Genomic DNA, 26,041 nt, shown 5'->3' on the forward strand with positions numbered 1-26,041 from the left:
TCTCCAAGATCCTATCCCCAATATATAGTATGTGGAATAGCAATAATATCCGCAAATACCAATATTTGGAAATTTAGAATAGTTCTCCTGATTAGGCATGCCCTTACCTCATGAGCAGGGCATTGCAGCTTTGGTAGCAACCATTACGACATGGACTCTGCTGCTGTGGACCCGGGGAGAGTGAGTGCAAATTCATTGCACCCACACTCCTCACATGAAGGGTCTGCACTCCTAGAAAATGGGGGATACGTTCCCTGAGTGTCTCCCCCCCCCATATTCTAGAGGGTCCAGAGTCGTCGTGGGACCCCTTTATTTTTTTTCTTACAATAAATTGGTGAAAGAGGAAATGTTTTGGGGACTGTTTTGTCAAATAAATTTCTTTTGTCGATTTTTTTTTTTTTTGTTAGTACTGACAGTTTATGATGTTGGGTATCTAATAGACGCCATAACATCACAAACTGCTGGGCTTGATGTCAGGTGACCTTATAGCTAGTATCAACCCGATTTATTACCCCGTTTGCCACTGCACCAGGGCACGGGATGAGCTGGGGTGAAGCGCCTGGATTGGCGCATCTAGTGGATGCGCCATGTCTTGGGTGCCTGCGGCCTGCTATTTTTAGGCTGTGAAGTCCCAATAACTATGGACCTTCCCACCCTGAGAATACCAGACCACAGCTGTCCGCTTTACCTTGGCTGGTGATCCAATTTGGGGGGACCCTACTTTTTTTGTGTAATTATTAATATTTATAAAATAATTATAAAAAAAGAGCCAGGGGGGACCTCCACATTGGATCCCCAACCACGGTAATTCTGCAGCTGCTGTCTGTCTGTATGGAGAAGAGCAGACAGCAGCTGCAGAACTACAAGGCTCAGCATACTCCATCCAGGACTGTATGCAGAAGTTTTTTGCCCACCAAAAAAATGACTTGGGCTTCGCCATATTTTTGTATGCTAGCCAGGTACAGCATGCAGCTACGGGCTGCCTCCAACCCCCAGTTGCCTATTTGTACCCGGCTGGGAACCAAAAATATAGGGAAGCCCGTTTTTTTTAATTATTTCACTTATTTCATGAAATAATTAAAAAACAAATGATGTGGGCTTCGCCCCATTTTTGTGTCCAGCTGGGTACAACTAGGCAGCTGGGGATTGGAATCCGCAGCACAGGTTAGCCCGAGGTTTCTGGGCGCCTCTGCTGCGAATTATTATTATTATTATTATTATTATTATTATTTATTATTATAGCGCCATTTATTCCATGGCGCTTTACAAGTGAAAGAGGGTATACGTACAACAATCATTAACAGTACAAGACAGACTGGTATAGGAGGAGAGAGGACCCTGCCCGCGAGGGCTCACAGTCTACAGGGAATGGGTGATGGTACAATAGGTGAGGACAGAGCTGGTTGCGCAGTGGTCTACTGGGCTGAGGGCTATTGTAGGTTGTAGGCTTGTTGGAAGAGGTGGGTCTTGAGGTTCCTCTTGAAGCTTTCCACGGTAGGGGAGAGTCTGATGTGCTGAGGTAGAGCGTTCCAGAGTATGGGGGATGCACGGGAGAAATCTTGTACACGATTGTGGGAAGAGGAAATAAGAGAGGAGCAGAGAAGGAGATCTTGTGAGGATCTAAGGTTGCGTGCAGGTAGGTACTGGGAGACTAGGTCACAGATGTAGGGAGGAGACAGGTTGTGCATGGCTTTGTATGTCATGGTTAATGTTTTGAACTGGAGTCGTTGGGCGATGGGAAGCCAGTGAAGGGATTGGCAGAGTGGCGAGGCTGGGGAGTAGCGAGGGGAGAGGTGGATTAGGCGGGCTGCAGAGTTTAGGATAGATTGGAGGGGTGCAAGAGTGTTGGAAGGGAGGCCAGAGAGCAGGAGGTTGCAGTAGTCGAGGCGGGAGATGATGAGGGCATGCACTAATGTTTTTGAAGATTCTTGGTTAAGAAAAGCACGGATCCGGGAGATATTTTTGAGTTGTAATCGGCATGAGTTGAAGAGGGCTTGGATGTGTGGCTTGAAGGATAGAGCAGAGTCGAGGGTTACTCCAAGGCAACGAGCTTGTGAGACTGGGGTGAGTGAGCAACCATCAAGTTTGATGGAAAGGCTTGTTGGAGGAGGTGAGTGAGGAGGAGGAAAGACAATAAACTCTGTTTTGTCCATGTTAAGTTTTAGGAATCGTGCAGAGAAGAAGGATGAAATAGCAGACAAACATTGTGGTATTTTGGTTAGTAGAGAGGTAATGTCAGGTCCAGAGAGGTAGATCTGTGTGTCATCGGCATAGAGATGATACTGGAAGCCGTGGGACTCTATGAGCTGTCCCAAGCCGAAGGTATAGATGGAGAACAGCAGGGGTCCAAGAACTGAGCCTTGAGGGACACCGACAGATAGGGGGCGAGCTGAGGAAGTGGTGTGAGAATGGGAGACGCTGAAAGTTCGGTCGGTTAGGTATGAGGAGATCCAAGATAGGGCCAAGTCTGTGATGCCCAGAGATGAGAGAATCTGTAGTAGGAGGGAATGGTCTACTGTGTCGAAGGCAGAGGACAGGTCCAGGAGGAGGAGGATAGAGTAGTGTCGCTTGGCTTTGGCGGTTAGTAGATCATTGGTGACTTTGGTTAGGGCAGTTTCGGTAGAATGATGTGGTCGGAAGCCAGATTGAAGCCGGTCAAAGAGGGAGCAGGAGGAGAGGTATGAGGACAATTCAAGATGGACATGCTGTTCCAGTAGTTTTGAGGCATAGGGGAGAAGGGATATGGGGCGATAGTTTGACACAGAGGATGGGTCAAGGGAGGGCTTTTTGAGGATGGGTGTAATAGAGGCATGTTTAAAGCATGAAGGGAATACACCACTTGCTAGTGATAGGTTGAAGAGATGGGTTGGGGCTGGCATGAGGACTGCGGTGATGTTGGGGATGAGGTGCGATGGGAGCGGGTCCAGTGCACAGGTGGTTAGATGTGATCTTGAGAGTAGAGTGGAGAGATTGTTTTCTGTCATGGTGGAGAAGCTGGATTTGGAGGAAGAGGGATGAGTTGCTATGATGAGGGGCTGTGGTGATTGTGGGCCAAAGCTTGCTCTGATGTTGTCAATCTTCCGCTTGAAGAAAGAGGCAAAGTCTTCAGCTGAGATGAGAGGAGAGGGAGGTGGTGCCGGAGGACGGAGGAGAGAATTGAAAGTGTTGAATAGCTGTTTAGGGTTGTGAGAGAGAGAAGATATGAGGGATGAGAAGTAGGTTTGTTTTGCAGCAGTGAGTGTGGACTTGAAAGTGGTGAGGGACTCTTTATATGCAATGAAGTGCTCAGTGGAATGAGACCTCTTCCATCTGCGCTCAGCAATTCTGGAATTGCAGTCCGCAGCCGCAACTGAAAATGGCGCTTTCATAGAAGCGCCATCATCTGGCGCTGTATCCAACTCTTCCAACAGCCCTGAAGCTGGGTGGCTTGTTGGGGAATAATGAGTTAATACTAGCTTTGTTTTACTAGCTAGTATTAAGCCAGAGATTCTTAATGTCAGGCATGTTTGACCCGGCTGTCACAAACCACCGGGGGGGTCACTCAGAAATCCCCCGCGCTGGCTACCAGTACGTCACAATCGGGGGGTAACAAGTGGGGGTCACCCCTCCTTTATACCTCCCGACCGACAGACAGAGCACGTGACGCGCTCTCTAGCGCCCCTCTTATAGTCAGGCCAATTATGGAATTGCCCGACAATAAGCAAGGAGGCCGCTATACTACTTATGCCGATTATTGAAGGGTCCCCAGTGAGAGTAGGGTATATATTCCCCCGACCTCCGCGGGCGGAATATATAAAACCTCCCTGGATCTCACTGGCCTCCCCACAATAATCCTTGGCACAATTCGCTGCCACCAACCGCTTCACGGTAACTATTAGCCGAACACACAGACGTGGGATTCAAGATCGAGATAACAGAACAGCCCAAGATTAATGATATAATTTAATCAGCCTAAAGCACACTAGAAACTACAATATATACAATAGGGAATCTACAGAATATACATATGTCAGAGTACAGTTACAATCAAAGCATGGGTTACAAACAGGCATACACAGTTCCAGCAGTTACCTTGTTGCGTCTGGCCACAGGGGGGCGCTGTGCCCAGGTTTCTAGGATCCTTCCCACAGATGTTTCCTACACGTGCCCCCAGCGAAAGAACCCTGGAAAATGGCCGAAGTAGGGTTATCAACCTGGGCAAGTCCAGGTCCCCTCCTACCTTCGTGACCTCACAGGGAGCACTGCTCCACCCCTGGCTGGAGTTATGGACAAAATCCACAACATGGAATATGGCCATAACTTTGCCTGGGAGCGTCGTAGGCGGACGCCAATGCTCTCATTGTGACAGTTATGAATTTAGCTACAGAACGAGGGGACTCATGACCTGTCTGCCAGTTCCCCATTGGCTGATATCACGCCTGGGGCATTTCCCAATGTCCTGCTCCCATAAAAAGGGTGTGCCGGCATCGTCCGCCTGCGGAGACACCATTTTTATGGTTGCCATATTTATCGGAAATATGGCTTGCGAGATATGAACCATTTTTTACTGGAGTCGTTCTGTCTGGCTATTTCCATAGCCTTGCTAATGAGATACAACTCTTGTTACAGGGTGACGGCAGGGAGTCATCCTGTGTCCTTTGTTCCCTCACCACCTCATCTCCATATCACAGGACATGGCCATGGAGGTGTAAGTGGAACACTGAGAACAAGAAGGGAGGGGGCACTGCCAGGGAGTGATGAGGGATTATGACTGGAGTCATAATTCACCTTCATATCCCGGGATTTGCCTCACACCTCCCCCCTTTTGAGGGCGCTAGGGGGCAGCACACTCCGGTGTTCCCCCGTGCGCCCGTCCGCGACCTCTCCTTGTCGGGACAGCCCGTCTGCGTTACCGTGGTCACGGCCCCTTTTGTGGCGAATGGTGAAGTTGTATTGCTGGAGCGCAAGGCTCCATCGCAACAATCGCCCATTCGTCCCAGAGACGGTGTGCAACCAGCTGAGGGGATTGTGGTCCGTCTCCACGATGAAGTGGCGCCCGTATAGATAGGGTTGCAGACGCTGCAGGGCCCACACTATGGCCAGGCACTCCTTCTCCATCGTGGAATAGGCAACTTCCCTTGGTAACAGCTTCCTGCTCAGGTACAAGACTGGGTGCTCTTGGCTCGCAGAGTCCACCTGGCTGAGCACCGCACCGAGGCCGAAGTCACTGGCGTCGGTCTGTACTACAAACGGCCGCGTGAAGTCGGCTGCCTGTAGCACGGGCGGGCTGGACAGGGCGTCCTTTAGGGCCCGGAAGGCTGTCTCGCAGTCCATTGTCCAATCGACTGCAGAGGGCAGCTTCTTCTTGGTGAGGTCCGTCAAGGGCTTTGCCAGGCTACTATAGCATGGAACAAACCTCCTATAGTACCCAGCGGTCCCCAAGAAGGACATCACCTGCTTCTTGGTCCTGGGGGTGGGCCAGGATGCGATGGCTTCCACTTTCTCAGGCTCGGGCTTCAGTGTTCTCCCACCTACCCGGTGACCGAGGTACTGGACCTCGCTCATGGCCAGCTGACACTTTCCCGGCTTGATGGTCAAACCTGCCCGGTGGACCCGCCTGAGCACCTGTGCTAGATGCTCTAGGTGGTCCTCCCAGGTGGGACTGAAGACGGCAATGTCATCCAGGTACGCGGCCGCGTACCCTTCAAGTCCCTTGAGCAGGGTGTTGACCATCCGCTGGAAAGTGGCAGGGGCATTCCTCATCCCGAATGGCATCACCGTGGACTCGTACAGTCCAAATGGGGTAATAAAGGCAGAGCGTTCCCTGGCCTTGCGAGTCAGGGGGATCTGCCAATATCCCCGGCTCAGATCCATGATGGTCAGGTACTGAGCCCCGGCCAACTGATCGAGCAGGTCATCGATGCGTGGCATTGGGTACGCATCGGCGACCGTGACCGCATTGAGCCCCCTGTAGTCCACGCAGAACCGAGTGGTTCGGTCCTTCTTAGGGACGAGGACTACAGGCGAGGCCCAAGCGCTGTTGGATGCCTGGATCACCCCCAGCTTCAGCATCTCGTCAATCCCCTGGCGCATGTGTTGCTGCACCTCCAGGGAGAACCGATATGCTGAACGCCGGATCGGGGGATGATCCCCAGTGTCCACGTGATGGACAGCCAAGTCAGTCCTTCCGGGCTGGTTGGTAAACAACCCCCGGAAGGGGTGTAGGGTGGCCCACAGCTGGGACCGTTGGTCCTCCAAGAGCTGGTGGCCAACCTCCACATCCTCAATGGATCCGCCTGCTCTAACCTGGGCTAGCATATCCAAGAGGGTTTCCGCTTCTCCCTCCTCGGGCAGCTTGCACACGGGGAGCGCACATGCCTCCCGCTCATGATGTGCCTTCATCATGTTCACATGGAAGGGCTTCCGCCTTCCACGGGCAGGGTCCAGGGTGACCAGGTACGTTACAGGGTTGAGCTGCTGGTACACGAGGTATGGGCCTTCCCAGGCTGCCTGAAGCTTGTCCTGTGGTACGGGGACCAGTACCCACACCTTTTGACCCACTTGGTAGGTCCTCTCACAAGCGTTCTGGTCGTACCAACGCTTCTGATCGGCCTGGGCTTGAGCCATATTGTCATGTACCAGTTGCGTCAAGGCCTGCATTTTGTCCCGGAAGCGCATGACATACTCGATAACCGACACTCCAGGGGTGGCCAAATCCCCTTCCCAAGCCTCTTTCACCAGAGCCAGGGGGCCCCGCACACGTCGCCCGTACAGGAGCTCAAACGGTGAGAATCCTGTTGAGGCCTGTGGAACCTCCCGGTAAGCAAATAACAGGTGTGGGAGATACCGCTCCCAGTCACGCCCATGGGAGTCGACCAACATCTTAAGCATCTGCTTTAAGGTGCCATTGAACCGCTCGCACAGGCCATTAGTCTGTGGATGGTACGGGCTGGCCACCAGATGTCGCACCTGGACTTGCTTACAGAGGGCCTCCATCAGCTGGGACATGAATTGGGTCCCCCGGTCAGTGAGCATTTCCTGGGGAAAACACACTCGGGAGAAAATCTCCAGCAATGCGGTGGCCACCTTGTCAGCCCGAATGGACGACAAGGCCACTGCTTCTGGGTACCGGGTGGCATAGTCTACTACCGTCAGTATGAAGCGTTTCCCGGAGCTGCTGGGGATGGCCAGCGGGCCGACCAGATCCACAGCCACCCTCCTGAAAGGCTCATCGATGATTGGCAGAGATACCAGTGGGGCTTTGGGGCGTGGCCCCGCCTTCCCCACTCTCTGACAGGTTTCATACGAACGGCAGTAGGCAGCCACATCGGCCCCCATTTTTGGCCAGTAGAAATGCTGGTTTAACCTGGCCTTGGTCTTAGCGATCCCTAGGTGTCCGGCCATCGGAATCTCATGTGCGATCCGCAACAACTCCGTCCGGAACGGATAGGGTACCACCAACTGTCGGTCCCTGGGCCACGCCTCCGGTGAACCCTGCTGGACCGTGGCCCGGTACAGCCGTCCTTGGTCCCAGACCACTCGCTCCGGGTCCGAGTCCGAGGGAGGCTGTGCCGCCTGCTCCTTAAGAGCTTTCAGGCTGTCGTCAGCTTCTAACGCTGCCTGAAACCCCTGACTAGATGTGGCCAGAATCGACGAGACTGTCACATCTTCAGTCAGTACCCCGGGACCTGTGTCCTGGCCTCCACCTGACTCGGCTGCCACTTGGTCAGAAGGGGAAGAGCTATCGGACCTCCGGGAGGCCCCTTGGCTTCCAGCACTCCCACTTCGGGTGACAGCGGCCACAGCCGCTGCGACCGTGGGTCGTGCCTGCTCCTCCTCCGTTCCTGACCAAGTCGCCGGTTCAGGCAGACCTACCTGGCTTCCTGACACCCCGGTTGTGGGGGAACCATGCACCGAGATCTTACCTGGGAGCACTTCCGCTCCTGGACCGGCCCCAATCTCACCTGCCTGTTCCCCCCCTGCAGCAACAGAACCCCGCTGTGAAATCTCTGGGGACCCCACATTTGCTGTGGTAGCCCCCACCCCACACACTGGTCCTCCCCCTGCAGCACCCTGCTCTCTGCTTATCCCTGCAGAGGGCAACAGATCCCAGCTCACAGGCTGGTTACTTGTAGAGGCATTGTCACACCTTTCTCTGACCCCCTCCCCTGTCACAGCTGCAGCTGAGTGTGTGTCTATGGTGTCTATGCAAGCAGAAATATCAGAGTTCACTCCCTCCTCCCTTACATCATTCATAGATGACACATTAACATTGTCCGGAGGCATGTCAGCACGGGCTGAAGGTTCAGCCCTTGGGGGGGGCCCAAACTGGGAGGTTATCTGCCCCAAATCTGTCCCAAGTAGCACGTTTGCAGGGATCCGATCAGTTACCCCCACCTCCCTCACCCCCCGCCCTGCGCCCCAGTCCACATAAATGTCAGCAACAGGCAGCGCCGGGTCAGTGCCTCCAATCCCGGAGACAGCGAGGGTTTTTCCAGGGATCAAGTCTTGGGGGGACACCATCTCAGGCCGCACCAGAGTCACCTCCGAGGCGCTGTCTCGCAGTCCTATGGTCACAGACCGGCCGACGGTGACAGGTTGGAAGCTGTCCAGGGACCTACCACCACCCCCACCCACACAATACACCTTGGGCGGCCCTTGGGACGGGGACGGAGCCGGGGCCTTGGGACGCTGAGGGCACATGGCCTTGAAGTGTCCAGGTAGGTTGCACTGGTGGCACCGTCTTGGCTCTGCCACGGGCCTGGAGAGGGGAGTTGAGGGGGACACCCCCTCCAGTCTAGGGGCAGGTGGGGCAGTCGCAGAATTCATCTTACCCCCTCTCCAGGTGCTGCTGGTGGCCGCTCTCCTGGCCTCAGGGGCCCGGTTGTTGGTGTAGTCATCGGCAAGGGCAGCTGTAGCCGTGGACCCCTTTGGCTTCTGGTCTCGGATGAACTGGCGGAGATCCTCAGGGCAGTTCCACAAGAGTTGCTCCGTGATGAACAAGTCCAGGATCTCCGGTCCGGTGGAAAGCTGCAGGCCTTGGGTCCAGTGGTCGGCAGCTCGGGCAAGGGCCCGCCGGTGGTCAGCCCAGGAGTCCTTTGGTCCCTTCTGCAGGCTCCGGAACTTCTTGCGGTAGGACTCTGGAGTGAGGTTGTACTGTTGGATCAGGGCCCGCTTGATGGTGTCGTAGCCCTGATCTGCCTCAGCAGGCAAGTCCCCAAGGACATCCAGGGCCTTACCCCTTAAACGGGGGGTCAGGTATTTGGCCCACTGGTCCTTGTCCAGATGGTGCTGCAAGCAAGTCCGTTCAAAAGCAGTCAAGAAAGAGTCCAAGTCTCCATCCTTCTCCAGCACTGGGAAGTCCTCAACACGGACCTTTGGAAGTTTGGTGTCTCGAAGGTCACGTGTGGCTGATGAGGGCCGGAGCTGAGCTAGCTGCAGCTGGTAGTCACGGTCTGCCTGTCGCTCTCGCTCTCGCTCTTCACGCGCTGCCTGCCGCTCTCGCTCCGCAGCCTCACGCTCTGCGTGCCGCTCCGCAGCCTCAGCGTCACGCGCTGCCTGCCGCTCTGCCCTGCGCTCTGCCAGGAGTTCCTTGTAGCCCTTCTGGTCTCCAGCCTGGAGAAGGGCCATAGCCATTTGAAGAAGGCTATCCGAGCCTCCCAGGCTCGGTGGAATGGCACGTGGTGATCTGCGGCACGCTGCAGAGCTAGGCGATTCACTGTCCCTTTCAGAGCGGAGGGCTGGCATCTGGCTCGTTGAGGAACCTTGGGTGAGCTCCTCCTCATCTTGTCCAGCAGTGCCAGGTTGCGCAATGTCCTCGGCAGAACGGTTTTCTGGCGTCGAGCTCCTGGAGGACTCGTGGGCAACCTCCTCATTGCTGTCCACAGCACCGTCCTCCCTCTCTTCGGCTCCTGCCTTAGCATTGGCCAGTTGCATAGCTCTGCTCCTGGTGCCATCAGCCATTCTTGCAGACTTTTGGTCACTGACACAGAACTGACACCTGATGCCTCCACACACCTTACAGTATCTGCACTCTGACACTCTAGTGTTGAGCTAGTCTGAAGACCCCAGCAGCCACAGCTGCTGCAGGCAGTCTTTAGTGTCTGGGAGTATGGGTCTCACACTCACACACACTATTATCTCGATCCCACCGCTATGCCACCAATATGTCACAAACCACCGGGGGGGTCACTCAGAAATCCCCCGCGCTGGCTACCAGTACGTCACAATCGGGGGGTAACAAGTGGGGGTCACCCCTCCTTTATACCTCCCGACCGACAGACAGAGCACGTGACGCGCTCTCTAGCGCCCCTCTTATAGTCAGGCCAATTATGGAATTGCCCGACAATAAGCAAGGAGGCCGCTATACTACTTATGCCGATTATTGAAGGGTCCCCAGTGAGAGTAGGGTATATATTCCCCCGACCTCCGCGGGCGGAATATATAAAACCTCCCTGGATCTCACTGGCCTCCCCACAATAATCCTTGGCACAATTCGCTGCCACCAACCGCTTCACGGTAACTATTAGCCGAACACACAGACGTGGGATTCAAGATCGAGATAACAGAACAGCCCAAGATTAATGATATAATTTAATCAGCCTAAAGCACACTAGAAACTACAATATATACAATAGGGAATCTACAGAATATACATATGTCAGAGTACAGTTACAATCAAAGCATGGGTTACAAACAGGCATACACAGTTCCAGCAGTTACCTTGTTGCGTCTGGCCACAGGGGGGCGCTGTGCCCAGGTTTCTAGGATCCTTCCCACAGATGTTTCCTACACGTGCCCCCAGCGAAAGAACCCTGGAAAATGGCCGAAGTAGGGTTATCAACCTGGGCAAGTCCAGGTCCCCTCCTACCTTCGTGACCTCACAGGGAGCACTGCTCCACCCCTGGCTGGAGTTATGGACAAAATCCACAACATGGAATATGGCCATAACTTTGCCTGGGAGCGTCGTAGGCGGACGCCAATGCTCTCATTGTGACAGTTATGAATTTAGCTACAGAACGAGGGGACTCATGACCTGTCTGCCAGTTCCCCATTGGCTGATATCACGCCTGGGGCATTTCCCAATGTCCTGCTCCCATAAAAAGGGTGTGCCGGCATCGTCCGCCTGCGGAGACACCATTTTTATGGTTGCCATATTTATCGGAAATATGGCTTGCGAGATATGAACCATTTTTTACTGGAGTCGTTCTGTCTGGCTATTTCCATAGCCTTGCTAATGAGATACAACTCTTGTTACAGGGTGACGGCAGGGAGTCATCCTGTGTCCTTTGTTCCCACACCACCTCATCTCCATATCACAGGACATGGCCATGGAGGTGTAAGTGGAACACTGAGAACAAGAAGGGAGGGGGCACTGCCAGGGAGTGATGAGGGATTATGACTGGAGTCATAATTCACCTTCATATCCCGGGATTTGCCTCACACCGGCCATTAAGAAACTCCAATAAAGGGTTAAAAAAAAGACACCACACAGAGAAAAAATACTTTAATAGAAATAAATACACAGACACATTAGAGACTCCATCTTTATTACCCCCTGTCAGCCCTCCACGATCCATGGTCTTCTGTCTTTCTCATTCAACAAATGCAGCTCTGCTCCATCACTGCTGCATGGGGGAAGACGCTGCTTCCCGTGCAGAAATCATTCTGTGAAGGCTGCACGGGAGCAGCATGCAGCCTTCACTCCGTGAGTGATCAGTGCTGCTGGCTGTCAGAGGTAACAGCGGTAACGCTGACAGACGCGTTACCATAGCAACGGTGCTCCCGGAGCCGCGGTTAGCGGTGACGTCACCGCTAACTGCGTTGCTATGGCAACGGTGCTCTCCGTTAATGACCGGCTGTGTCAGCCGGTCCCTAACGGAATGGGGAGTCGACCGTGTGCTAGAGCATGTCGCTGGTACACGGCAATACACAAATGTGCACCATGTACCGGAGAGTGCAATGACAGGTCCTACATGACGCGTCATAGTCATGTGACCAGTCTGTAGCCAATGAGATAATAGCCACGTGACTGGTCACATGGTATTTTGACGTCACAATAGGTCCTGCATCACTGCTGGCAGTGCTGGTCACCGGGAGGATTCAGCGATCATCGGATGGAATAGCGGCAGGAGACAGAGTGCAGGAGGGATCGCGGGGACCGGTAAGTGTTATGGCAATGTTTATTAACTGTATGTGTACATTTATAATGCATTTTTATGTGTTTGTGATTGCCTCCCATTATATCCTATTGGTTCGAGTTCGGTTCGTCGAACGTTCGCCGAACTGAACTCGAACGAGACCTCCGTTCGACGAACCGAACTCGAGCCGAACCACGGCCGGTTCGCTCATCTCTAGTTGAGAGATGATCTTAGTGCAAAAAAACTGGGATGATGTACTAAGTAATAAAAGTACACAAAGCAAATGGGAGACATTTATGAGCATCCTGAATAGGGCTTGTGCAGAAAATATACCCTATGGGAACAAACATGCTAGTATTAGGAGAAAACCCCTATGGCTAAATAGAGCTGTAAGGGAGGCAATAAAAGAAAAACAGAAAGCCTTAAAAGAATTAAAGAGGGTAGGTAGTGATGAGGCATTATATAATTATAGAAAATTAAATAAAATATGTAAAAAGCAAATTAAGTTAGCTAAGTTTGAGACAGAGAGACTCATTGCGAGAAAAAGTAAAAATAATCCTAAAATATTCTTTAACTACATAAACAGTAAAAAACTGAAAAGCGATAGTGTTGGCCCCCTTAAAAATTGTCTTGGTGAAATGGTGGAGGGGGATGAGGGTAAAGCCAACCTGCTGAATGACTTTTTTTCTATGGTTTTTATACAAGAAAATGCCATGGCAGATGACATGACCAGTGATACCATAAATTCACCCTTGAATATTACCTGCTTAACCCAGCAGGAAGTACGCCGCCACCTTGAAATCACTAATGTTGACAAATCTCCTGGCCCGGATGGCATACACCCCAGTGTACTACAGGAATTGAGTTCTGTGATAGATAGACCGACCATTATTATTAATCTTCACAGATTCCTTAATAACAGGGTCGGTACCGCAGGACTGGCGCATAGAAAATGTGGTGCCAATATTCAAGGGGACAAAAACTGAGCCGGGAAATTATAGGCCGGTAAGTTTAACCTCTACGGTTGGTAAAATCCTTGATGGTTTCTTGAGAGATGTTACACTGGAGTATCTCTAGAAAAACAACCTTATGACAGAGTATCAACATGTGTTTATGAGGGATCGATCCTGTCAAACTAATTTGATCAGCTTCTATGAAGAGGTAAGTTCAAGCCTGGACCAGGGAAATGCAGTGGATGTTGTGTATATGGACTTTTCAAAAGCTTTTGATACGGTGCCACACAAAAGGTTGATACATAAAATGAGAATAATGGGGATAGGGGAAAATATGTGTAACTGGGTTAAAAACTGGCTCAGTGATAAGAAACAAAGGGTGGTTATTAATGGTACGTACTCGGACTGGGTCTCAGTTCATAGTGAGGTACCACAGGGGTCAGTATTGGGCCCGCTTCTTTTCAACATATTTATTAATGACCTTGTTGGGGGCATGCGGAGTAGAATTTCAATATTTGCAGATGATACTAAACTCTGCAGGGTAATCAATACAGAGGAGGATAATTTTATATTACAGGGAGATTTATGTAAATTGGAGGATTGGGCTGAGAAGTGGCAATTGAAGTTTAATGTAGATAAATGTAAGGTCATGCACTTGAGTAGAGGAAATAAAATTTATAATTATGTACTTAATTGTAGAACACTGGGTAAAACAGACACAGAGAAAGACTTGGGTGTATGGGTGGATGGTAAACTTCACTTTAGTGGACAGTGTCAGGCAGCTGCTGCCAGGGCTAATAAAATAATGGGATGTATTAAAAGAGGTATAAGTGTTCATGAAAAAAATATAGTGCTACCTCTGTACAAGTCACTAGTGCGACCGCACTTAGAATACTGTGTACAATTCTGGTCACCGATATATAAGAAGGACATAGCTGAACTGGAGAGGGTGCAGAGAAGAGCGACCAAGATTATTAGAGGAATGGGTGGGCTGCAATACCAATACAGGTTATTAAACTTGGGGTTATCTAGTTTGGAAAAACGAAGGCTTAGGGGGGATCTAATCACAATGTATAAATATATGAGGGGACAGTACAGAGACTTTTCCAAAGATCTTTTTACACCTAGGCCTGCGACTGGAACATGGGGGCATCCGCTACGTCTTGAGGAAAGAAGGTTTAATCATAATCACAGACGAGGATTCTTTACTGTACGAGCAGTGAGACTATGGAACTCTCTGCCGCATGATGTTGTAATGAGTGATTCACTACTAACATTTAAGAAGAGCCTGGATGCCTTTCTTGAAAAATTTAATATTACCAGTTATGTATATTAGATTTTATGACAGGGTGTTGGTCCAGGGAACTAGTCTGATTGCCGGATGTGGAGTCAGGAATTAATTTTTTTCCCCATTGTAGCTTGTTTGCCACATTGGGTTTTTTTTGCCTTTTTCTGGATCACCATGTTAGGCTACGGGTTGAACTAGATGGACTTAGAGTCTCCCTTCAACCTTAAAAAATTATGATACTATGATACTATGATATTACTTTATGGCTACGTTTAATATTTTTCTGCAATAGATTGTGGTATTTGGTAATTGCCTGTGCATTGACTATACTACTAGCATAGGTGTATTTTTTGGACAGCTCAGGAAACAAGTGCAAAATAAATGTAGCTAGTAGAGATGAGCGATGTTCGAATCAAACTGTTCGCCAATCTCAAGTTCGACCTGTTTTTGGCGATGTTCGAGTCGGTCGACGAACTCAAACGATTAGCTTCACATTCGACAGTTCGAGTTACCGTTTGATAACGGTTTGATCACCAAAAGCGTTGCTAGTTACTAGCTGGCTTTTCACTGTAATACTATCATTCAATGTTGAGAATAATATTATCCAAATTCAGCGTATAGTGTGCGGTGGGGACGGGGTTTAGATCAGTGCTGCTTAAAGAATGGCAATCGCCATTTTTTTTTCCTAACCGCGTGTCCAGTTGGGCGGGCCAGGCTGCCTGCTAATCACAGAGACACACACAACAAAGTGCATTTTTGGCAGACAAGCAAGGGAATGTGTCATTGGCTGTGTATGTCACATGTCCTTGCCCTATAAGACCCGGCCATTTTCCCTATCACTGCCATTATCTCAGTGCTGCGGTTGTGTGTCAGTCACCGCTCCTGAACCGAACTTGAACCCTAGGGTGGTGGCTCATCTCTAATAGCTAGTCAAGTACTGGTCTATGTATAGTCACTACATGGACTACATAACCAGTATTATTAATCCTTCTCCATGCAACTATATTTTATATTATCAACCCAAAGAAAGAGTGGTATGACTCCAATTCATTAAAATCACCATTTTTATTGATAAAAATAAAATTAAAATAGTTCACAACAAGGATCCTCAGTTTTAGGTAAGTAGTACCGTACACCAGATTAGATCAGTAATAATAATTTATATAAAGCACTAGTATATATGGTATAAAAAACCACCTATATTAAGCATATTCAACTGTAATATGGTACTGTAGTTACATAGTTTAGTAAAATATATAGTCAAGTGCAAAAAATTATGTAATTACAGTTTAAACAGTTATGTGATTAAGGTTAAACCCAGTAAGACCAACTGTACATGTGACAAGGCGCTCACAATAAGATTAATTGCATCCATATAAACCAGCATGAACTAGCAACCTTCCATCATACTCAAAAGCAGTAGATCAAAGAAGTGCAATAGGGGTCCCCAGATGAAGTGGTTAAACGCGCGTAGGACTGTTTTGCTGAGGTACCGTCACTTACACTGGTTAGTATGGTTAACCCCTATTGCACTTCTTTGATCTACTGCTTTTGAGTATGATGGAAGGTTGCTAGTTCATGCTGGTTTATGTGGATGCAATTAATCTTATTGTGAGCGCCTTGTCACATGTACAGTTGGTCTTACTGGGTTTAACCTTAATCACATAACTGTTTAAACTGTAATTACATAATTTTTTGCACTTGACTATATATTTTACTAAACTATGTAACTACAGTACCATATTACAGTTGAATATGCTTAATATAGGTGGTTTTTTATACCATATATACTAGTGCTTTATATAACTTATTACTGATCTAATCTGGTGTACGGTACTACTTACCTAAAACTGAGGATCCTTGTTGTGAACTATTTTAATTTTATTTGTATCAATAAAAATGGTGATTTTAATGAATTGGAGTCATACCACTCTTTCTTTGGGTTGATAAAATATTATTGTGGTAACCAGCAATTAATGTTTAGGTCTGTGCAGTGATCTATTCCTAATAATAAACTATATTTTATATGTATGCACGTATTTTCTTACTAGGTTATGTGTGGTTTTCTTCAGCGAGGAACAGTTCTTACATTAAACTACTGGAGATAATAAGTATCTTCTTTCACACTAATTTATATATGGTCTCTTCTTTGAGGAATATATACCATTTTTCTCTTGGTGTTATATAAGGACTATCCTAGTTTATGCAAAGACCTTTTAGCCACTGGTGTCCTGTTTTTCCTGTTTTATATGTAACTGATGTAAAGTAGTGGACACAGTAGTAACACCTTTACCGTGTAATTTAATTTATCTTGTACTAAGAAATATTCCATATGGTTATAAGCATATGCATCCAGTGTGCATTTACGCGTTCTGCCACAAGTTATTTTTATTGATATTAGTGCCTTAAGATTTTTTTGTATTTTTATATCTAATATCTAATAAAAGTAGTAATATCTAATTTTGCTTTTAATTTTAAAGGATCTTCTTTTCTTGGCTTTTTGTTGTTTCTGGCCCTCTATTACTTTACCAAATTTGTTCTGCCTTTTTTGTATTAGAAGTCCTAAAATGTAAACAAAAAGTGTTAATCCCTATGTAACCACAATGCTGAATATTCTAAATATTCTTAATATAATATATATATATATATATATATATATATATATATATATATATATATATATATATATATATATATATAATATATTCTAAAAGACAACTGAATTGATAGTAAAGCTATAAGTTCAATAATTAAGAGATCTGTTCCAAAACTTTTGTTTCATGTTATATATTAACAAATCCAAATGCCTATAATGGTAGTGGTAAATTAACTATTTATTGGTTGATATAATGTAGATTTTATAACTAAAAATACACTGGAAAAAAAAAAACTTAATTCATAATGAAAAACAGATGAAAAAAATGTATTAGTAAAATAACAATTAAATTGTATTATTTTCTGCAGTGCCAACTTTAGAGAATACAGACATCTGTTGACATTCATTTTTGCCATTAATGATATTAATAATGATCCAACAATTCTTCCAAACATCACCCTTGGATATCATCTGTACGATTCATGTGGAAATGTGAATAAAGTCATCAAGGATGTTCTGCAGATAATGTCCGGACACTCAGTAACAGCTCCTAATTATTCATGTATGGACCATGGTAATTTAGCTGGCTACATTGGAGACCAAGGGTCGGCCACCTCCCTGCCAATGGCCCAGCTATTGGGTATGTATGGATATACGCAGGTAAGTTCTGATAACAAAGCTGTTTTCTTCAAATTCTACCTCCATTTTATTGTCTGAAAGGGCATGGAGTGGAATAACAGTTACAGGCAGAACTTTGTATGAAATGTCAGACAGCATGGCTTCCCATCAACTATAAGTGTACAACTTATTTAGCAAAACTGCCAGAAACATCAGGGCTGCCATCTATTTTGGAAAAGTAATCAAAAACAAGACATTTTCATCTGGCTCAAAAGTTAAAAAATTAAAAGAAAAATAAATTGGCTTCTTTTCCTACAGTATTCTTCAGTGGTTCTTTACCATAATTAGTGAACTTAAGAAGTTTTTGCACGTCGCCTGGTATTAGTTTTCTCTTTAGAACCCTGACCCAGGATTTGGCACCTGCACAGCGTTGGGTACAAACTTTAAATTTTCATATGACCAAAATTGAATATTCATGATTAGAAGTTTCTTTACCTTTTTCAAAGTTTTTATTGACTATAAGAATTTTTTGGGAATCAACTAGTGTGATTACACCCTTGGGAACGTTTGCAAGGCAAAATTTATTTTCAAACTAATACACATGGTCTTCCAGACCTGCCATGACTAAAAATGTCTTTTTCCATTAAACTCCCTTTTCATTAAAGTTAAATTTTCTATTTTTTTATTACTTGTGTAAATTTCCTTGGTTGCACCCTAGTTGGAGCTGGACACAAGGTCAACATTTTTACAAGCAAATATTCAGGGCTTTTCCTTCATCATTTTTTGGCAAAATTTAATTTTCTTGTGCAGTGACTCTTGTACAGGGAACATAATAAAGCTGCTGTAGTACTATTTCATCATTATGGTCGGAGTCACACTTGCGAGTCTCTCACGCTTGACTCGCGTTAATCTCACATCGCATCACCCGCCATGGCCTGCTGCTCTCAGAACAGGAGTGTCTTAACTGCATAGAAATACATGCAACCGAACAGCTCCTGTCAGGAGAGTATGCGGCTGTGCCAGGGTCATGCAATGCGATACTCGACCAGTCACTCGCAAGTGTGGATCTGGCCTAACTCACATGTTTCAGAGGATAATCAAAATATAAATCAAACTTTAGGTCTGAGTAGTATGGTCTTTAATTGGTCTGTAAATGGTTACTTCCAGTTTTCATCTGTTTAAATAATGAGATCTATTTGATATAAAGCTGTGTCTGCGTTAATGACATGTTTCACATGTCTTTTTAAAACACTCGAAGGCACGGCAATGCTTGCTATTTGATGTAAACAATTTTTCACAAATCATTTTTTGCTTTTTAAATTCAACAAGGCTATCAAATTTGAATTTCAAAAGATGTTCTAGTCTCTTCTATTTTTTAAACATAATTTGAGTTTAGCAACCGTTATTACTTTATTGCACCAATTGATAAGACTGAGTGTTACACCCAAATGGATGATTGCCATCAGGACCCTTCATCTTTTGTAAAATGCATGGTCCAAACAGATTTGTCCTGGACCATAGACCAAGTCAGCTAAATTCTGCTTGTAGACCTCATGCACTAAAACTTGTTATGCATTTTCCTGAAATTATAATGTGTGTTATTAAACTATTAAACAGAGTGTTTGTTTCCACCAGAAGCTAAATAGCTAGAAATGATTGATCTTTTAAAAGTTATATTTAAGAAGTTTTCCATACTTTTCCAAAAATTTATGATAATTCTTCATTTTTGTCAAAGTAACCTCACCGCACAAATTGTTGGTAACCTTGTAGTATTTGACAACTTTTTATGTATTTTTTTTAAATGAAAATGTCTAAAAGGAATAACTCTTAGGGTACGCATGTGTAACGACCGGATGTCGGTCTTTACGACTATTAAGATGTGATGGCACTATGGAAACCCAGGAACACAAGGATGGTGAATAACAGTAATCTTTAGAAGTCTCAAGAAAAATTGACAAAAACAGATCTCATCCAACTTATGTGCCACAGCAGCCCAAAATATACAATAACAGTTTATGCAACTTGGAGGACTTCAAGTGTCAGTCTGTAGGGATGAACTGGACTATATTTCCCTCCACTAAACCACTCCCTCTCTTATCTAATAACTGGGCTTACCCGGATGCACTACTACAGATAACGGCATGGGATCCTTTCAAGGATATAAACTTACAACCACCTCCCCTTATGTTTACAATTCAATCAGGGTACCAATCCAACTTCCCATATACAGCCAGAAACAAGTAAATTTATGTACAGTACATGTATCTCAATTTAATACTCTGTTCCTGACTGCCCCCAGACAGTGTGATGAAGAAAAAGCAGAATTGTCAGGTAGTTTTAGTCTGTTATCAGCACAACACAGCTTAACTTCTGATAAATTCCAGGTTAGAGAAAATGCCTCTGGATAAACAAGCAAGCATAGCTCCTTCTCAGGGAATAGTCTTTCAAAAAATAGTCTTCCTTCAATCTGTCCTTATCCTATCTGTCTGTCCCTAACTGACTGTTAGTACACCGATCGGTCTCAGATCAATTGTTACTCACAGAAGTTTTTCACCCAAGATAGCGTTGGTCTCCCTCAGACTGCTTCTGATTAACTATTAGAGGATCTTATCTAAGCACTTTCTGGAGAAAAGTTCACTCAGATGAATTCCCCTCATCAGTTGCAGTAGGAGCTCCAAGGAAAGAAACAGGCAATCCTATTTGTCCAGAACACAGGAGATCAACAACCTTCTTCCTCTCTCACAACCTTCTTCCTTTCACTCTCTTCTTGCTCGCGCAGTCTCCAGAGACTAACTGAACTCTAACTCTCTCTATCTGTTTATGTTACCAGGGAAACCCAATGTAACCCCTTACTGTTTAGCAGTATGCCTGCCCTCTAGTGACACTTAGTGGCCATTCAAGTTATAACATATATATTCAGTACTTCATTAACAAACATAGAAGTTTATATTATGTATGTTTTCACACTGTTCCACTTGCACAGATTTTTTGGGAGATTTTGTAGCAAACCCTGAGAAGAAACACTTTAAATACTCCTCAAAAACTGAGAGGTTCTGTTAGTATCTCACTCAAAAACTCTGCAAAAACACTCCAAGTACACATAGTCAGTTGTGATCAAGTTGACCTCAGGACACTGACAAATGCATATTGTTTTGCTCTTAAGGAATGTTCACACTTTTCTATTTTTTTTTTATTTTTTGGATAATAAACTGCATTAACTCGCCAAATTCCTACTCAAGAACTTCAAACTGAATAAAACTTAATGTTTCAGCTCAGTTTACAATTAAAAAACTCACCAAAGATATAGCTACAACATACCCTTAAAATAGAAGTTAGAACAAACAACAACCGGAAGAAGGCATTAGATCGAAACCTATAGGTCGGGGTTTCCTGGATCCTCACTCCACGACTCAGGAATATGTTATATTATTACTGAATTTGAGTGTTTTTTGCTTTTTTTCAATTGCACCTGCTTGATGTCCTCCAAATACCACAATTTTTTACCTTGGATACCTAATCTCTATGGTATGTGGCAGTAGCCTTTTACATTTAACTTTGTAAGTGGTGGCTGGTGGACATTTTTGTATGGTGCTTTTGTCTAGCTGCAATTTTATGTCTCTTTCACTCTATTTATTCTTACAATACTACTGAGCTGTGGAGTGAGTACGCCACCTGCTTGTCCTCTCACCAAGGTCTCTTTTAATCCTTTTTATGCAATTTTCCTGTTTATATTAAATGCTCAATAAACTTATTTTCTAAGTTCACAAAATTGCCCCGTGTACAGTTTTTCTTCCTTTTTTCAACATACCCTTAAATAAGTCATCATACTCATGTGACTTAAGCTATTTGTTTACTCCTCATCAGTATGCTTGTCAGAGGCAAAGGTGGTTAGGTATGTCCAAGTTTAATACCAACCAATACGGCTGGTATCACTGGTAGTACTTCTGTTGCTAGAATCTCCAAAACATTGCAAAGGTTTTTTAACTTCTGTTACACTATCCTGCCAATTGCCATTTTTATTTCTCTATGTATTTTTTATAACACTATAATTAATATTTGGCCTTATTTTCAATTCAAATTATTCAACCATTGCTAATCTTTTGTTTTATAAGAAATACTAGGTATGTAGCTACATGAAGAGAAAGCAAAATGTGGCAGCAGGCTGGAATTTAGATGTGACATTTAAGGTTGGAAAATTGTAAAAAAGTTGTACAAAAGCAGAAATACTCAGTTAAATGTGTGAATAAGAGATAAGAAGATTTCTTTAAATTTGAATTCTCTGGGTTTTCTGTATTATTCTAAAAAAGAGAAATACTAACATTTATTCTGCATTCCTTGCCTAGACTTTTATACAAAGTCTAATAATCTTCGTGATTGTATTTACATATTCCATGGGATGCCATAAAGAGCATTATGGGCTAGTCAGGGAACTTTGAAATTTGAATAGCAATTTTTAAATTTGTGAGGATCTGTAAATTTTATTTTTTATTCCAGTTGTTTTATATTGGCCATTTTCTATTTATGCACGTATATATTAACTGAATATTTTAGGTGTGCAGGTCACTTTAATTTTTTTTTTGCCTCGTTCAATGAAATCAAATATAGAACAGTCTTCCGCATCTTTAGACTATATGTGCATGTTGAATCTCGTTTTTGGTGCAGTTTTGTTGTCAGAAAGTTTTCACTTTTGACTTCCCAGCAATGTCTAGGGCACTTCCGATTTGCTGTGCGCACGATGCAGTTTTTTTTGTTTGTAGTTTATTTGTCACAAAAGTCAGACAAACTGCAGAATGTTCATTCTTTTTGCGTTTATCCCTGCGTTTGTGGGTCAGCGGAGATTAAACCTTGGTACCTAGCCAGATGTAAGTCGCAATGTAAACTATGGGAATCAGAATACAGTGCAAACGGTATGAAGGAGCAAGTGCTTCATACTAAATGATTCACTGACATGGCTGTATGCCTCCCATTACTAATCTAGGGCTTAGTGTCAGCTGTGAGCTGCCATTAACTCCTTATTAACTCTATAGCAACCGCACTAGGGCAATCAAAATAGCTAGGAAAAGTGCTGGCTTTGTTGCATCTAATGGATGTAACAATCCTGGGCAGCTGCAGTGTTACGGGTCGTGGCTGCCTCGCGTTCATCTTCCTCCCTCTCTGCTTCCTTGCAGCGACTTTCTGGTCATCTGTGAAACCCTTGAGAGTGAGGCTAAGTCCTGAAATGGGGCTTCTGCACATGTGTGAGCTTGCAAGTGGGTTTTGTTCTAAGTCCTCTTTTGCTCCTTTTGAGCATGCTCACCACGTGGCAATCGTCAATTGGTCGTGATCCGAGATCACATGACTATGACGTGTCGCTTCCTTATTGGCCATGGCTGACGTCATCGATGACACGGGATCACATGACCGTGACATGCTGGCTGCTGATTGGCCATGACTGACATCATTCATTAAGAACTCGCTGGTGATTGGTGGATTGAGCCAGGAGTGCCTCCATCTTGTGGGAGGTGCTTTGTCTATATAGGACCCTGCAGCATGCTTCTTGGTGCTTAGACGTTCTTGGTGCATGCATGGGGTAGACGCCTCATGTGTGATGTTTAATATTACCCGCGTCCTTGCCCTTTAGTGGATTGGGTTAGGCAGGGACTCTGCACTCACTAGCATAACACCATTACCCATTTCCTGGCACCTTAGTGGAGCAGGTTAGGCAGGGTCTCAGTATCTACTAGTTGACACGAGTGCTCGCCTCTATCCACCTTAGTGGAGCCGGGTTAGGCAGGGACATAGCATGCACCGCCCTCAGTGTCTCTGATTCGGCTGTGCGGCTAGCATAGAGAACTCAATGACTCCTTACGTGTGGTTAGCACAAGGAGTTCAGACAGGGGCTTCACTGAGCCTAGACAATACAGATAGTACTGTCTGCACCTATACACTCCCTATACGCTGCTATCTCTAAGAACTGTATAGAGGTTAGCATTAAGGGATCTCCGTGACCTGAAACGGTTTTCCCATCTGCATTCATAGGGTTTTTACATCTATACTCCTGTGACATTAATAGCTACCTTATCAGTGTAAAGTAACACTGCTGTTGGTTAGTGGAATGTGGTTGGGGCAACCATCCGCTTATGTTTTGTAGTTCCTGTAATTGGACAGGCGCTACATGTCCACCTACCATATTATTTGCATTAATACACGAGCTATATTCTTATTCTACACATTTCTGTGAGGTAACAGAGGTGTTAGTCTGTGGACCACAGTTGGGGTACCCATCCTTTTACGTTTTGTATTCCCTGTAATTGGGCAGGAGCTACAAGTCCATCCTTATCTCTCTTTTAGCATTACTCCTTAAGGTTGCCCTAAACCGGTTTCGCTGTGACGTAACAGTGAGCACCGCTTTAGGATCTAGTGCCAATGTGAAGCAACAGTGACAGTACAGCTGAGGTGGTACGGTACCCCTTTCTTTTGCTCTCGCCAGCAGCAGATTATTCTGAACGGTGGGCCCTGACTGCCGGATAACTTACTATCCCCTATCAGTGGGCAGTCCTGTAACATGCAGGCTGATAATTTTAGTCTGAGAATACCAGTTCCCAGCTGTTTGGCTTTATCTTGGCTGTTTATCAAAATTAGGGGGGACCACACACTGTTTTTTTTAAATGATTTATTTAAATATTTAAAAAAAATAAAAAGCCGCATGTGGTTCGTCCTATTTTATACACAGCCAAGATAAGCGCAAGTCTGGGTTGCAGCTTATAGTCATGGGCTTTATCTGTGCTGGGTATCATAATTAGAGTTAAGCGAGGTTCGAAGTTCACCAATTTTATGTTCGAGTGATTTTGGGGGGTGCTCGAGATCGAACTCGAACTCAAGCTTTTTGCTAAAAGCTCGACAGTTCGAGTTAGGTCCGAGAACGTTTCGATCAACATAAACGTGGCTTTTCACCGTGAGGCTATGTGCACACGTTGCTGTCTGCATGTGTCCTGAGTCCCCAGCACAATCCCTCTCTCTTTCCTACTCACCGATCACGGGTGCCTCGCTCCACGTCTGTCACAAATCTGCGGTGTTTTTTCCTCTTTAGAAAATGGCTGCCGCTTCATTAGTCAATTAGTTATTCCGTGCTTTCCCCGCCCACCGGCGCCCATGATTGGTTGCAGTCAGACACGTCCCCAAGCAAGCTAAGTGACAGCTGTCTCACTTCAACCAATCACAGCCGCCGGCGGGCAGGTCTATATCGTGCAGTAAAATAAATAAATAAATAAATAATAAAAAAAAAATGCGATTTCCCCCCCATATTTGATACCAGCAAGGATAAAGCCACACGGCTGGAGGCTCGTATTGTCAGGATAGAGAGCACCACGTTATCAGGAGCCCACCACCCTAACAATATCACCCAGCAGCCACCCGGAATTGCCGCATCCATTAGATGCAACAGCCCCGGGGGACTCCACCCTGCTCATCCCGAATTGCCCTGGTGCGGTGGCAATCGAGGTAATAACGTGGTTAATCATGCCAAGGCGTCTCCCTGAGACACCTTCTATGATCAACCGGTATGTGAAAGTAAAGAAACACACACAACAAAAAATCTTTTATTTGGAATAAAAGACAAAAAAACACCTCATTTACCTCTTTATTAATCACCAAATACCCCTCCAGGTCTGACGTAAGGGTATGTGCGCACGTTGCTTTTTACCTGCTTTTTACCTGCTTTTTTGCTGCTTTTTCTTCTGCGCTGTTTAATGCCAAAATGGATGTGTTCTTCTATTCAAGCAAAGTCTATGGGAATTTGGGTTTCTTGTTCACACTATGTTGTTCAAAATGCTGCCTTTTTGTGGCAGAACTTTGGTCAAAAACTCAGCTTTTCAAAGAAGCAACATGTCAATTGTTTTTGCCATTTGGGTTTTGCACTGCAAAGCTGAGTTTTTGACCAAAGTTCTGCCACAAAAAGGCAGCACTTTGAACAACATAGTGTGAACAAGAAACCCAAATTCCCATAGACTTTGCTTGAATAGAAGAACACATCCATTTTGGCATTAAACAGCGCAGAAGAAAAAGCAGCAAAAAAGCAGGTAAAAAGCAGGTAAAAAGCAACGTGCGCACATACCCTTATCCACACGACACTGTCAGCTCGACTACAGGAAGCTGCTGCAGCACCGTAGAACACGATTGCGCTGTATCAGCTCCCCATTGCAATGAAGTAAATCGCGCTGTCAGCAGAGACTTCAGCAATGCAGAAGTCAAGAATCACCAAATCTGCCTATCTTTATCATTAGAGGCAGTAGACTAGTGGATAGAGTGCTCACCTAAAAAGCATAACTTCAGGAGTTCTAATCCGGTCCCGATAAAGAATTTTTTTTATTTTTTTATTTTTAATTTTAAATTATAATTATATATTTAAATTATAATTGAGTTTAATTATGCACTGAGGGGAGGAGCCGGACATCAGCTGTGAGCCGCGGGAGACACCTCTAAAATCGGT

General features: G+C 45.6%; 1 protein-coding gene across 1 annotated transcript in view; it reads left to right on the forward strand.

Moving 5' to 3' along the window:
* Positions 1-26,041, forward strand: part of LOC142316190 (vomeronasal type-2 receptor 26-like) — a 120,082-nt gene that overhangs the window by 22,543 nt on the left and 71,498 nt on the right. The window contains exon 2 of the mRNA XM_075352642.1: positions 17,325-17,616. Coding sequence (XP_075208757.1) covers positions 17,325-17,616 — 292 coding nt within the window. The remainder of the gene's footprint in view (positions 1-17,324; positions 17,617-26,041) is intronic.

Source organism: Anomaloglossus baeobatrachus, chromosome 1 (genome assembly GCF_048569485.1).
Source record: "Anomaloglossus baeobatrachus isolate aAnoBae1 chromosome 1, aAnoBae1.hap1, whole genome shotgun sequence".
Classification (NCBI taxonomy): domain Eukaryota; kingdom Metazoa; phylum Chordata; class Amphibia; order Anura; family Aromobatidae; genus Anomaloglossus; species Anomaloglossus baeobatrachus.